The sequence below is a fragment of the Mesoplodon bidens genome, assembly GCF_964165515.1.
Source record: "Mesoplodon bidens genome assembly, chromosome: 12".
NCBI classification, from domain to species: Eukaryota; Metazoa; Chordata; class Mammalia; order Artiodactyla; family Ziphiidae; genus Mesoplodon; species Mesoplodon bidens.
Genome location: NC_138168.1, coordinates 74,641,259 through 74,655,772, shown reverse-complemented (window position 1 = coordinate 74,655,772; position 14,514 = coordinate 74,641,259). Strand labels below are relative to the sequence as shown.

At 43.8% G+C, this 14,514-nt stretch overlaps 1 protein-coding gene across 2 annotated transcripts in view; it reads left to right on the top strand.

Moving 5' to 3' along the window:
* Positions 1–10,485, top strand: part of EPM2A (EPM2A glucan phosphatase, laforin) — a 71,560-nt gene extending 61,075 nt beyond the window's left edge. The window contains exons 3-4 of one of the 2 annotated variants that reach the window (XM_081250964.1): positions 888–1,129; positions 8,922–10,485. In XM_081250964.1, the coding sequence (XP_081107090.1) occupies positions 888–1,129; positions 8,922–9,199 (520 nt within the window). In that variant the 3' untranslated portion in view covers positions 9,200–10,485. The remainder of the gene's footprint in view (positions 1–887; positions 1,130–8,921) is intronic. The other variant, XM_081250965.1, reaches the window with a different exon arrangement.
* The last annotated feature ends 4,029 nt before the right edge of the window (positions 10,486–14,514 follow it).

The following is a 14,514-nucleotide window of genomic DNA, read 5'->3' as shown; positions in this document are numbered from 1 at the left end:
CGTTGCGGAGCACAGGCTCCGGACGCGCAGGCTCAGCGGCCATGGATCACGGGCCCAGCCGCTCCACGGCATGTGAGATCTTCCTGTACCGGGGCATGAACCCGCGTCCCCTGCATCGGCAGGCGGACTCTCAACCACTGCACCACCAGGGAAGCCCTTGTTGTTATTTTTGAATGAAATTTTCCCTGCTCCTCCCATTCTATTTCTACCTGGCTATTGGTAGTACAGAGAATGGTTGCTTGATTTTTTTATATTTTCCTTCATCCAGATATCTTAATCTTAATACTTTTAATATTTTTCATAGCTTTTGTAGTTTAATCTCTTTTTCAGAGTTACATTTCCTCTTCTTACATTGTAGCATTAGGTGAATCATACAATGTTGTTACTAATGGAAATAAACTTTACTTTGTTTTTATTTAAAAGAATATTATTGATTATTAGTTTCTGTTAATCTCATACTATTCGAAATTTTTGTATAGAGTTTTAAACAGGAATGAATGCTGAATTTTAACACATATTTTCCAGAATTAATCATAGGAGTTTTACACTTAATTTGTTAGTATTTGAAATATGTTGATAAGTTTCCTAATATTGAACCACATATACATTCCTGGAATAGGTATAACTTGGTGGACTTACTTTAATATATTGATAGATTTGGTTTGCTAATGCTTATTTTCTGGCATTCTAGTTAATTGAATTATTTGTTTCCCCCAAAACACCACCACCAGTATTTCAGTCTTTTGATAATAATATTGGTTCTCACATTCTTAATACAGCTTTTCCTGTTCCAGCTTTAAAGGTTAATTGCGTTTTAATACTACATGTGTTATGCAGCTCCTATAACACCAACAATAGTAATAGTTGACTCCATGCGTTCTTATTAGAATTCTACCAAATATCTGGCTGGGTAGTTGCCCTCGCCAAGTGGAACATGTAACCATCAAACTGAAGCATGAACTGGGGATTACGGCTGTAATGAATTTCCAGACGGAATGGGATATTGTACAGAATTCCTCAGGCTGTAACCGCTACCCAGAACCCATGACTCCTGACACTATGATTAAGCTGTATAAGGAAGAAGGCTTGGCCTATATCTGGATGCCGACACCAGATATGAGCACTGAAGGTAAGCATGAGAAGGAGCTTTCTGGCTCCTCGTTGAATGTTTCAAAGAAGCGCTTGCTGGTTTTTCGCCTGTCTGTCTGTCTATCTGTCTGCCTATCTACCTACCTACCTTGCTGTCTATAATTGAATGACCTAAACGTAAATGACAGATATGGAATAAATATAAGGTTTTTGGTTTAATATATTTAATATATATATCTTTTGACACCTTGGCTAAGATTCTGTTTAACATGTGTCCTTTGATTTATTTATTCATTAAACATGTATTTACTGTGTATCAACTATGTGTGGGACCCTAGGCTGGTGGTTGGGAATACAACGGTGAGGAAAAGCAGGCACAACTCCTGTCCTCATGGAGCTTCTAGTTCTATAGGGCAGACAAGCGTTAATCAAATGACTACAAATAGAGTTGTAAAGCTATGATGAGTTTTTGGTTAGAAAGATACATAGATGTTGCTATGAGAGCCTAGGCCTGCAAATCAGACCTAGGGAGAAGGGCCAGAGAAGGTTTTCTCGGGTGTGTTTGAGCTGAGATCTGAAGCGGGGGTTGGCACGGGTGAGGTGGGAAAGAGGCTTCCAGGCAGAGGGAGCAGCTTGGGAAGAATCCCCTTTGCAGGAGAGCACAGAGTGTTGGAGGAGCTGAAAGAAGGCCAGTGTGGCTGCAGGGCTGGGAAGGAGGGAACAGAATCTTGCAGGATTTGGGGCACAATAAGAACTTTAGATGGTATCCTAAAGCAGTGAGAAGCAGTTGAAAGGGCGGGAGGCTGAGAGATGTCAAGTTAACTTTTTTTTTTCCCTCTAAAAGTGCCCTTCGTTTGCAGTGTAGAGAATGTCGGAGTGGACCCCAGCCGATCTGGGGACGCCGGTTAGGAGGCGACTGCAGTAGGTAAGGTGAGAGAGAACGCAGCTCAGGGCAGGGTGGCAATAGTGATGCTTCATTTACTGCACAAACACTGGCTGAGCGTGTCTTTGTGAAGAGGGAAGTAGGGTGTGACATGGATGCTGCCAGGGAAACAGAGATAAATAAGGCACACTTTTTAAAAAAAATTTATTTATTTAATTAATTTATTTTTGGCTGTGTTGGGTCTTCGTTGCTGCACGCAGGCTTTCTCTAGTTGCAGCGAGCGGGGGCTACTCTTCGTTGCGGTGCATGGGCTTCTCAGTGCGGTGGCTTCTCTTGTTGTGGAGCACGGGCTCTAGGTGCCCAGGCTTCAGTAGTTGTGGCACGTGGGCTCAGTAGTTGTGGCTCGTGGGCTCTAGAGCGCAGGCTCAGTAGTTGTGGTGCACGGGCTTAGCTGCTCCGTGTCATGTTGGATCTTCCCGGACCAGGGCTCGAACCCTTGTTCCCTGCAATGGCAGGCGTATTCTTAACCACTGCGCCACCAAGGAAGCCCAAGGCACACTTTTGTTCTCATGGTACGAGGCAGTAAGGCAAGTTCAAAACTAATTATAGTAGAAAGAAGAATGTGATGAGAGGGATGAGCCCTGCGTACTAAGAGGGTTATAGCTTGGGAGGTGCTCTTTTACGGAGGAGCGCAGGGAGGCTACATGAGTATCCTGGGATTTGAGGTGGGCGTAGAAGGTCCAGGTAGAGGGAGAAAGAGCATGCCAGGTGGAAGAAACAACCAAGGCCCAGAGGCATGGTATTTTAGAGGAACGATCTGTATTTCAGCCTGGCTGTGGAGGAGGGTTCTTGTTTGTAGAAAGGAGTGGAGCCAAGAGAACAAGTTACACGAATAATATCAACCAGATGTCAGCAGGGGGCAGCAGAGAGCTATGGACTGGTGCAGGCTGAGGGAGTTTGGTGAACTGCTATTCTGGGGGAAAGAAGGAAGACAGTGATGGCCAGGGAGGAAGCGTCTCTATCATTAGCCCTCTTCCCCGCAAAGTACATTATGTATCAAACACTCTTCTCAGCAATTTCATACATTAACTCATTTAATTCTCAAGACAAGAGTCCAGGTAGATGTTGTAGTTATCTGCATTTTGCAGAGGAAGGGAATGAGGTACAAAAAAGTTAAGTAACCTGGCCTATGTCATAGAGCAGAGACACAGCCTGGATTTCAACCCAGGCAGTCAGGCTCAGAACATTGCTCCTGGCACCATATGATGAAGCTTCTCTACATGCTCTCTTCATGCACTTTCTGCAGACCACCACCTGCACTTTCAGTCTGTCATGTACATCGTCAGCTGGAGTTAGACAAAGTCATGAGTTTCCAGGGGAGTAGCTTGTCACCCCAGAGTGTCCCAGGACCTTGGCCATCTTGGCTCTTAATGAATCTTTATGGTCCTCCTGGCCGGGTTAGACCCCTTCGTGGGTCAGTCTGAACTGAACTGTCACTGGGGATGTATAATTTTTCTTCCTGAAGAAGGAGATAGTTTGGTTACTCTTCTTGGTAATTAATGCTGATCCAGAGGAGCTTGATTCAACTGCAAGAGCTCTGTCTTTTTTCAAGGAATTAAAAAAAAAAACCCACCAAATAAGCACAGAAGAGCACTGGTCGAATCTAGGTCATATTTGCCCTGTCCAGTTTGTTTCTCTGGTTTCAAAATGGAGAAGGTCGTTAGGACAGTGTGCCTGTAGCTTCCTGGGAGTGTTTTGATTTTCGCTTCTTTGGTTGTCATCTTGGAGCATTGTTATCCTGTTGGAGTAGGATGTGAGACGAAGCTCAGAGAAGTTGAGATAAATATGCCCTGCTCCACCCCATGCACTGATTCTCCAAAACCCTGCTGACTGATAGGCAATTTGCTTGATAGTTGGGGAATATACAGAAGCCTGATGGAAAATTCTACCTCCAAAGACCCACTGTAATGGTATTAAAACCTTTGTCGGTGGGGGAGGAGGGTTACAGAGTCACCAGTCATACAACGGAGCGTCTTCCACCCTGTGGCACTTTGGAAACATGAAATGGCAGCAAAATGAAAGCTCCCACTTGAAAAAGGCCAAACCCCAAGACTAAATAAGGGGTTTCTTTGGTTCAGCAGAACCTCGGGGAGTAATCAAAGAGTTAACAGCACTCCTGCGTCGCCGAGGAATTTCTGACCAACAGATCAATCTCTGTGGTCACAACATTAGCACAATGAACACACAGATTAATTCAGCTGAATATTTTTAGAACTCGAGAGAAAAATCCATCTGGAAGTGTTTTGAGCCGCAACATAATGCTGTCAGATAAAGTCTGAGAAAGAAGACAGTCTGTTAGGCCTGACTGTCACCACGGGTTGTCACAGACCTGGTACAGTCAATTGTGCCATCGATTCTTTCTCTTGTACTTTTTGTCATATGCAGTGGGACTGGGGTTGTTTAGGTTTTTCCTTTTCTTTTCTTTTTTTTTTTTAATTTTGATTTGTGTCTTTCACCTGAGGAACAAAAAGCTCCCAAATCTAGCACTCACCTGAAAACATAAAATCTGTTCATTAAAAGTCAGTTTTCCTTCACACGGGAAGTACTCAGATTGGGTTTTGACCTCTGTAAGCGCAGTGCTGTTTATAACAAATGGTTTACCCTTGTCTCCCAAATGGGTTAACATGCTCCCCAGAGCCACCCACTTGTGGTCACAGTCTTAGTGCTTTCTCTGACTCAGCACGCTAAATTCAGTGCTGCCGTGAGGCGAAGACACTGGCCTTGGAGCCTCACCACCGGGGCTTGAGCCTTATCACCATCATGTGATACGGGCAGGCTTGTTCCTGCACTTGGAAAATGGGGAATAATAATTGCAGACTTACACGATTATAACAATAGAATAAAATAACTGATATGAAAGTGCTTTCAAAATTCCAAAGTTGGGACTATAATATTAGTGCCAAGTTCTTCAGTTTCTACCAAAGGGCGTTGCAGTTAACATAGACCTTATCAATATTAAGGAAAAGAAAATATGCTCAAATAAAATAGTAATATATTCAGCCATAAATCTGCCTCTGGATTAAGAAAGGAAAGACGTGTGTGTGTGTGTGTGTGTGTGTGTGTGTGTGTGTGTGTGTTGGAAGGCTGGAAGTTGTGCCAGGAATGATTTCTTTCAGGGTCAGACTTAGGTCAACCTCAGCTATCTTTAAGGACTCCCCACTCCCACTTATTTCAGGCCCCCTCATGCCTCAGGCTGCCCCACCATGCCCTTGTCCCCTTTCTCACCTGTGCTTGCTTGCTCATTGCATGTTTTCAGGTAGCTTTTAATCATTCCAGAGTTGGATTAGCCTGGAGGAGATGTGGACCAGAAATTTAGATAAGAGGGGTCTTGGACTGTCTCAGATCAAATCGGTATTAATGGGTTTTTTTACATTGTTTTAATTCATGTATTTAATGAGTGTTTATTGAGCATCTGTGGAGAGTCAAGGCCTGTTTTAGATTCCAAAGTAAGAATCACAGATGGTAGAGTGTTTTGTTGGACCTGCACAGGCTTTAAAAATTTCAACTTAGTTGCCAACACTTAAAATTTGGAATATTTTACATTAAAAAATCAGTGGTTCTCTTTTGCCTTGGGGTGTTATTGTTTATAAAAATGGAAACATTTTATCAAATTAAATTCTATATGGAGCCTAAATATATGAAACATAAAAATTAGGGGATCTGGTTGACGCTGGCTTTACTGTATGAGCCCTGACCCTGGGGACCGTCTTGTGATTCCTTGGTGGGTTACGTATTAGCTCAAGCTCCCTAGAATGGGTTTTCAAGCAGAAGGACATGCGCCTGTAGGGCACAGATGGCCCCTCTAGGGTAGGAGCAGAAGTGCTGAATCCCACAGAGGGTGTTACTGTCCCACAGGAGTGAGAGCCGCAGCATGACCAGGTAAGTGGGTGGGCAGGGACTGACTGAAAATTCAGATTGACAGCATAGTGGCCAGCAAGTGCCATTGACCAGGTAGGTTAGAGAAGGACAGTAGTACAGAGGTTAAAACCAGAGGCTTTAGAATCTGGATGGCTGGGTTGGAGGTGGCCATTAGGGAGTAACCTTGGGCAAATCTCAGATATAACTGAGGATAATAATAGTACCAACCTCATAGCTCTTGAGAGGTAGCTATAAAGGAGCTATTGCACACAGAATGTTTAGATCAGTGCTTGGCAAGTAGAAAAGGCTCAGTACGTGTTAGCTGTCATCAATCAAAACAGGGTCAAAGTAAAGGAGGGCTCCAGCTGAAGCCAGGCTGAGAGGGGTGGGCCCCGTAGACTGACTGCTTCTCTGGTGCTCCTTTTTATTCTTTATTCATTCTTTATGCTATTTAAATAATTGTTTGACAGTTCTTAAGTGGGACGGCTGCGTGATTCTAGGAGAAGACCACTGGTGGGTGAGACCTGTGTTTAAACTGGGAGCCTTCTGGAGTTTCCACGTGGCAGCTGACATTTACATTCCAGGATTATGCATCTGAGCTCACTGAACCTTAAACTAACACAAATCCCTTTTCAACTTCTAAACTGTGTACATACCTGTTGAAGAATCTTTTACAGATAAAAAGGAGAGGGGGAGATACTAGGTCATTTTGGCCATTTGGTGCGGACCCTTCCTTGGGGAACCTCTGGCCATAATGAAGGTCAGCGGAAGGGATCCTGATGGGTCCATATAGACGTGGCCGGGGCAGGCTGGCTCCACTGATACTGCAAAAGCTGAGCATTGACTCTGGGACTCTGCAGCAGTTCCTCCTGCAAATGTCCACTGTGGTTTACTTGTGTATTTGGCATTTGATGAAAACCCATATTAAAAATATTTATGTTTATTTCCTGGCAATGAACATGGTAACTGGAGAGGCAGCCATAACAGGGAACTTGAAAAGTGATGCCAGCTGTGGCAGAAGCCGGAGTGACCCAAGCTTCCCAGATCCGTCACTGGTAGTTCCCTTCCTGGACAACATCACTTAAAGTAAACCTCTAACATGCCCTCAGTGGAACAAAAGCTGTGCCCTTGAACAGGCCTCACCCTTATCAGCAGGGCCACTCAAACATACCTTGGAGGTTTTGCCCCCTCTGATCCCTTAACTCCAGTGGTGGACCAAATAAACAGTCCTTTCCCTGAGACATACAGTGAGACACCTCTCTGGTACATATGGTGTCTTCTGCCTTGTTACATCTCCGGAGATACTTACTGCCTCTAGGAGAGGGCCATGAGTAACTGACCGAATGGCAGGCCCACCTAGCTGTAACCTCAGAACACCCTGCAACCAAGCACAGAAGCATAGATCAATTAAAGTCTATGGCTCAGTTTGGACTCTGAGAAATCAGTCAAGGCTTGGAGCTGGTGTGTCTCCAATTCAGATGCCTTCAGGGACAAGGCAGGGAACATGAAAGTGTGGCAACAGGTACTGGCAAGAGATGGAGCTTCAGGCACTTCAAAGTGTGCTTTGCCTCAAGCATTCCTGTTAAAAGCATCTCTAAACTGCCGCCTGGGGCCTTTAGATCCCTTAGTCAGAGGCAGTAACAGAGCACCAGGAGCAACTAGAATATTATCTGGCTTCCATATAGATCTCCTGCTCTGATCCCAGAGCAGGCTGAGCCTGAAGCTAAGTGCCAGCCCCCTCCCACCCCCTGCCCCAGCAGGGAGGTGACTTCAGGCCACAGTGGGATTTTGGTAACTCTCTCCTTCTAAGGTGGTGGTGCCTGATTGCAATGTGTTGTGTTGGTCCCTACAAGGCATTTAAAAAAGGACATCTAAGGAAAGTCTAAACTTACTTGAGCAGCTCTCATGGGAGAATTCCGGGCCTCATGAAATCATTTGAGGGAGGGGTTTCTCCCACCTCTGCCACCAACAGGATGGCAATGTGAGGGCTGGACAGGGCATTCTCTGTGGCCCTCGGAAGATCGCCCCAGGACTGTGGTGTCTCCATGTGGTTGAGGACAGAGAGCAGCTGGAGTATGTGAGGTCATAGCACAGAGTTTTCATCCAGGACTCTGTATAGTTTCCGGCTTTAATCGCTTCTTGAAGTAATTTATAATGACCATCCTCCACTCTCCAAAAAACTCCACTAAATTCATTTTGCTCTGAGAATCTGTGAGCAGGAGAAGTTCCAGGCATCCAGGATTTTGCTGGTTTTAGGGGGCTGTCTGTCCCTAGGATGATGAAAAGGGCCTGAGTCCAACGAGCCTCAGCAGAGCATTGTATATCCTGTCTCAGTGTGATGAGGGGAAGACATTGGATCCTCTAATCATCAAGATAGTAGCCACAGAGCAGCAACACCTATAATCATAATTGCACAGTAAAGGAGAAATTGAATCAGTTTTAATACACACTACGTCGTGAGGGGATACATGAATGACTGGCTATCCCACATGTATCAGTTAATAAGTTAGCCATTTCACTGGACAAATTAAAATTAGCCTATGTTGAAAGAGTCAGATTGACTCCTTTAACCAATATGGACTAACTGTTTTGGATTTACCTGGAAGATCCTTTTGGATTAAAGGAAATTCAGGTGACAGGACCTGTGAGCTTCTCTTTGAAATCCTTTAAACCTCTGCCCAATCTGTACAGACCATTCTGATGGATGTAAAAATCCATTCTTCTGAGGATAGGCGGTAGTGAAAAAATTATCTTTGAAGGGAGATTTGCACGGATGCAGACATCATTCAAAGGAAAATCAAGTGAAGATTCAGAGCTGACCTATTGCCTCTGGCTGCTCTTTCCACTTTCTAATCAGCAGGTTTTGATATTGTCTCGCCTCTCCTTTCAAAACAAAGGAGTGAAGCAAGCTCCGACATCCCTGCCCCTTCCGCCAAAACACTGTGATTCCTCGGTGCGCTGGAGGAGTGACTGTGAGCGGCAACACGGGCTTCACTTCTCACTGGTCTGTGCTGTGCTCTCTCAATCCCAGGCCGCGTCCAGATGCTGCCACAGGCGGTGTGTCTCCTCCACGCGCTGCTCGAGAACGGACACACCGTGTACGTGCACTGCAACGCCGGGGTGGGCCGCTCCACCGCCGCCATCTGCGGCTGGCTCCAGTACGTGCTGGGCTGGAATCGCAGGAAGGTGCAGTACTTCCTCGTGGCCAAAAGGCCGGCTGTGTACATTGATGAAGATGCCTTGGCCCGGGCAGAGGAAGACTTTTATCAGAAATTTGGGAAGGTTCGGTCTTCCATATGCAGTGTATAGGTGATGGATCTGCGTCAACTACCTCCCGGTTCCCTTATGAAGCCTGGAGTGATGCTTGTAAATGACCTAGAAACCAAGAGTCTTCCTCAACTGGAAAGACGGGTCTTGGCTTCTCCGCTGACCTGCCTTCTTTAGTCTGGCACTGTCTTCTGGTTACGCTTTGGTTGAGCTGTATCTTCTTTGGAAGATTTTACAAAGGAAGCTGTAATTGACATGCAAGAAAAGTCCACAAGCAGCTGGACTGTGCAGTGTGGTTCTGGCATCAGACAGAAAGTGAATGGGTGCAGTCCTGTGCCTGCAGGCGGCTCGGCCCCTGCAGCATGGTGGCTGCTTTGCGGTACTGTGAATGCACGACTGCCCTTGCTTGTTGCGTTGTGACTTGGCTTGCAGAAGAAAAGGTTGGGAGTTACGTAGATGGCATCACTGCGTGTGTCCATGCACACACACACACACACACACACGTACATACACGCACAGCTTTTCTGCTGAACTGAGATGGAATTATAAAGTAAGAGAGTTGGTCATTTGACCAAAGAAGGGAATAGTGTGGGTGGGAGCCTAGGCCATGATAAAGTAAGAGCCTCATATGACCCAAAGCAATGACTTTCTAGATTTTTTTTTTTTTTTTTGCATTCTGCTTCATGGTTGTTAAAATGTGTTCCAAGGCCTCACCTTCCATCTCTACCCACAACCCTGTGTGACAGCCTCAGAAGCATTATTATCTCTGTTTGTTTTAGCTGAGGCTCTGGAAGCAGAGGGAGCGTGCCCAAGGTCTCATGGCTGGTGAGGGACAAGCTGGAGTTTATCACCCGGATTTATTTGACTCAGTGCTTTTTCAACACAACCTGTGGTTTTGCCAGCACAAAGTTCAGTCTCTGTCAGAGGAAGGTCGACTTTTTTGCAGCAGTTTTACAGTAAGAAATGGAAGAGCATTCTGATCAGTTGCCATAGAATTCAGGAAAGTAGTTTTCCTAATTTAAACCATGGGGGCTGTCTCAAGGCCAGAGTGGCCTGAGCCATACATAGCTCACAAGAGGAGCTGTATTCCCAAAAGAGCCCCAAGTGCCAAAGTCCACAGACAATTGTTCCACAGTTTAGGAGTGATACTGCGTTATTCCTCAGTTTAATACAAGACACAGTTACTGTGCCTCCAGACTATGCAGCTCACTATCCTGGGTTCTATAGGAAATATAAAGATTAGTAAGATGTTGTCTTCAAAAAGCTCATAGCCTAGAAAAAGCCCTATGTTCAATCAGGTGCACTGCAGGATTGAACTAGTAATGATTTGCTGGAATAGGGAAGGGGAAGTAACTTTTATTGGGTACTTCTTATGTGCTAGATGCTTTAAATCTTATTTAATATAATCTTCACGGTACCTTATGAGGGAGATTTTATTATCTCCATTATATAGATGAGGAAACTAAGACTCAGAGAGATTAAATCAACTGTCCTCTATCACATGGTGAATAAATAGATGAAATAAGATTCAAAACTAGGTTTGTCTGACTCAAAGCCCATACTTTTTCTGTTAAACTAAAATGCTTATTTATTTTTCTCCTCCTCCTTTTCTTCCATCAACATTTATTGATAGATATGAGAGACTCTGATTTAGGAAGCATGGGTATAAGAAGGACGAAAGGTAAGTCCCAGTGGAGTTCAGAGGAGGGAGAGGCATCTTATAACTGTGACTCAAAGGCGATGGCATTTAATTTGGGCAGAGAAGGCTAGACAGGACGCATGTATCCTCCAATTTTACAAAGTTAAATTTATAAGCCAGGATTAAGTAATGTGAAGTCTAGTTCTCTTGCTAAAAATAAGTAGAAATAACTATGATATTTGAGTAACCCATAGTCATAATGTGTTATGTAAAATTTAATCTTAAAAATGGAATATTTCTAACTAATTATATAAATGTGTGTGTGTGAGAATTTCTTTAATGTCTACGAAGTCCAGCTACGTAACCTCCACCATAGAAAGACTTTTTGGGGTGTATTTTCCCCTTTTTTGCTTTGATAGACAAAATCAGTTTAGGGCTATTGAAAATGTTTTGCAAAAACTTCTCATCCCCAGTGAATGGAATGTCCAATGTATTTCAAAATCACCTGCAACTTTTGCTAAATAAAAGCATTAACAATGACCTCTGTGTACAGGATTTTTTTAAATGTTGTTAATTTAGTCTGAAATCCAGAAGAACAAACTGTGTTTCCTTATTTGTTAAAAGAGGCATTCGGCTGAGCTAAATTGTTTTTTCCTTATCGCTCTCATTAGCTGATCAAAATTGGCAGTTACAGGACAAAAGAAAGTCAAAGGTGAGGGCACCACAAACAAGTGAGGATGGAAAGCTCAAGGGTGTGTCAGAGAAAATCAAAGCAGATATTGTGCCGTTAGCTGCTTGTCACTGGCGTTAACAAAACTTTCCAGTCACAGATTTTTCAAAGAACAACATAAGATCTCATTCAGGGTAAAGAGATGTCCCAATAAGTTTACTTTCTTTTAGACTTGAAACATTATCCGTCAATTATTTTGTGTGCTAATGTTAGGAAAAATTTAAGAAAATAAACACTCTTTTGACCAACATTAAGGTGTGGGTGAAAACCACTTGGCTTGGCCTAAGAAATAATGATGAAAGAATGTGGTTAGGACTTTGGAACCTATAAAGAAGTAATGAAAGGAAACATCGAGGACGAGCTAGCTAGGAAATGAGAACTTCCACACATGAAAAAATACTGAATAGCTAAACGTAGAGTTAGTTTGATCAAAAGTTAAAACTGAAAGTATCGTTGGAGATAATCTGTTTAATTTCTTTATTTTACAGAGGAGCAAACTAAGTCTCAGAGACCTCAAATGACTCTTCCTGCTGCAAAAAGCTTTAGTTGAGGGTGGTGGAAAGGGATGAGCTAGGGAGATAGGTCAGGAGATTTACTGCGGTATTGAGGGGTCCTAGGAAAGTTCATGGGAGTGAGAGCAGACAGTATTAGTTAGTGGGGAAGCGTTGGTGGGAAGATTAATGGAAACTAGAGTAAGTGGAAGAAAAGTGGCTAAAATGAGAAAAAGCAAAGGGCAGCGAAATTTCCAAAAGAAGAAAAAGCAGGTGGTTCCTTTCATAGCGATACTATTGGGGGAATTGAAAAGGAAGATGTGTGTGTAGAAACAGGCAATTAGGGTCAGTTTTGTGTTCCCAGGATAGAGGATCATGCTCAGTATACATCTATAATACTTCTCTTTGGGATTAGATCACAGTAGGAAAAGGGACCAGTTTGATGTAATGTGCTGACCAAATAGAGGGGAGGGATGCACAGAGGTTTATTACCTGCTGGGAAAAAGAGAAAATCTGATAGGAGATGGGACCAAGAATAAAATGGGAAGGACTGATGAAGCTACCACTCATTACAACAACAATAATAATGGCAATAATAATAAAGGGAAGAAGAAGAACAACAATAATAACTTTGTTCTTTCCTTCCCCAATTACTCCAGCACTCTTTCCCAACTCGGTTAATGGAAACATGCTTCCAGAGTCTCAGGTTCAAACCTCAGAGACATTCTAAACTCCATTCTTTCTTTCAAACATCACATTTAATCCATCAGGAAAACCTGTCACCTCTCCTGTTAAAATATCTATAGCCTGACTATGTTTTACCTCTTCCCCCAAACCACCCTAGGCAGAACCACCATGATCTCTAGACTGGACTTCAGAAACAGCCTCCTACCTGGTCTGCCTGTGTCTTGCCTTCCCTCTCTCTCTGCCTCTACTATTCTCATACAGTGGCCAGGGTGATCCTCTAAAAATGTATGTCAGATCATATCATTCCCATGTTCAAAACCTCCAAAGTCTTGCCATGTCACTCAAAATAAAAGCCAAAGACCTCTAGGGACTTACACAACCTGGTCCCCTGTTATGTCTCTGACCTTACCTCCTACTGCTTTCCACCTCACTCTGCTCTCCCCACACTGGCCTTCTTGCTCTTTGCTTATTCCATGAAGGCTCCTATTTCAGGGCACTCGCACTTGCTCTTCTCTCTGCCTGGAGTGGTCTTTCTCCAGGTGAGCACATGCCTCACTCCCATCCCTCCTCCAGCGATGCCTCTCTGGACCACCCTACTGAAAACTGCCACACCCAATCCCAGCCCTCCCTCTCCTCATTCTCTGCTTCATTTCTCTTCGTGGAACTTACTACTGGCCAGTATATCACATAATCTGCCTATTTGTTTTACTCTCTGCATCCTCTCACTACAAATGTAAAAATCATAAAGGCCAAATTTTGTGTTTGTTTTGTTTGGTGATGTACTTACAGTGCCTGTAATGGAGCTTGGCATGTAGCTCAATGAGTCAAGGCCAAGAATAGCTAGTAACTATTGAGAGCATATATGGTCCATGTACTTTTCTCCAAGTGCTTTACCTATACTTGGGAGCTTATTTAATCTTCTCAGCAAATCTTATGAGGTAAATATTATTATTATCCCTATTTGACAGATAAGAAAGCACAAAGAAAATGTGACTTTATTCTAAGGCAAATAGGACAGTTTCACTCCTGGTTTGTTGGAGAAGCACCTATATGAATTCTGGGCACACCACATGTATTAGTTTGTTAGGGCCTTCATAAAAATGTACTACAAACTGAGTAGCTTAAACAACAGAAATGTACTGTTTTACAGTTCTGGAGGCCAGAAGTCTAAGATAATGTATCAGCAGGGTTGGTTCCTTCTGAGGGAGAATCTGCTCCAGGCCTCTCACCTGGTTTCTGTGATTTGCTAAGCAATCTTTGGCAGTCCTTGGTTTGTGGAAGCATCACCCCAACCTCTGCCTTCATCTCCCCATGGTATTCTCCTTATGTGTGTGCCTGTGTCCAAATTTCCCCTTCTTATGAGGACTGGTATAGCCACATTGGGTTAGGGGCCCACCCTACTCCAGTATGACCTTGTCTTAACTAGTTACACTGCAGAGACCTTCCTTCTGAATAAGGTCATATTCTGAGGTGCTGGAGGTTAGGACTTCAACATATGAATTTTGGTGAGGACGCAACTCAAACCATAACACTACAGAAAACAACTTCCAGTAGACTATGGTGAATGAAAAACCAGGCAGGTTGGAGAACAGTGGAAGTGTGGAAGAAGGGATCAGAATGGACTGAGTTTCCTGTTTTTACCGGTTTAGCCTGATGTCAGGCCACAGTCACAGTAAAACACTTGACAGGAAACACTCTTCTCCTTGGTTCAGGAACCCAGAGTTGAGTAAACTTAAGTATTTCCCTGGTAATAGAGATGAGTTCAGGAAAAATATGTGACTTAACACGGGCCCCTGACATACATAAAGCA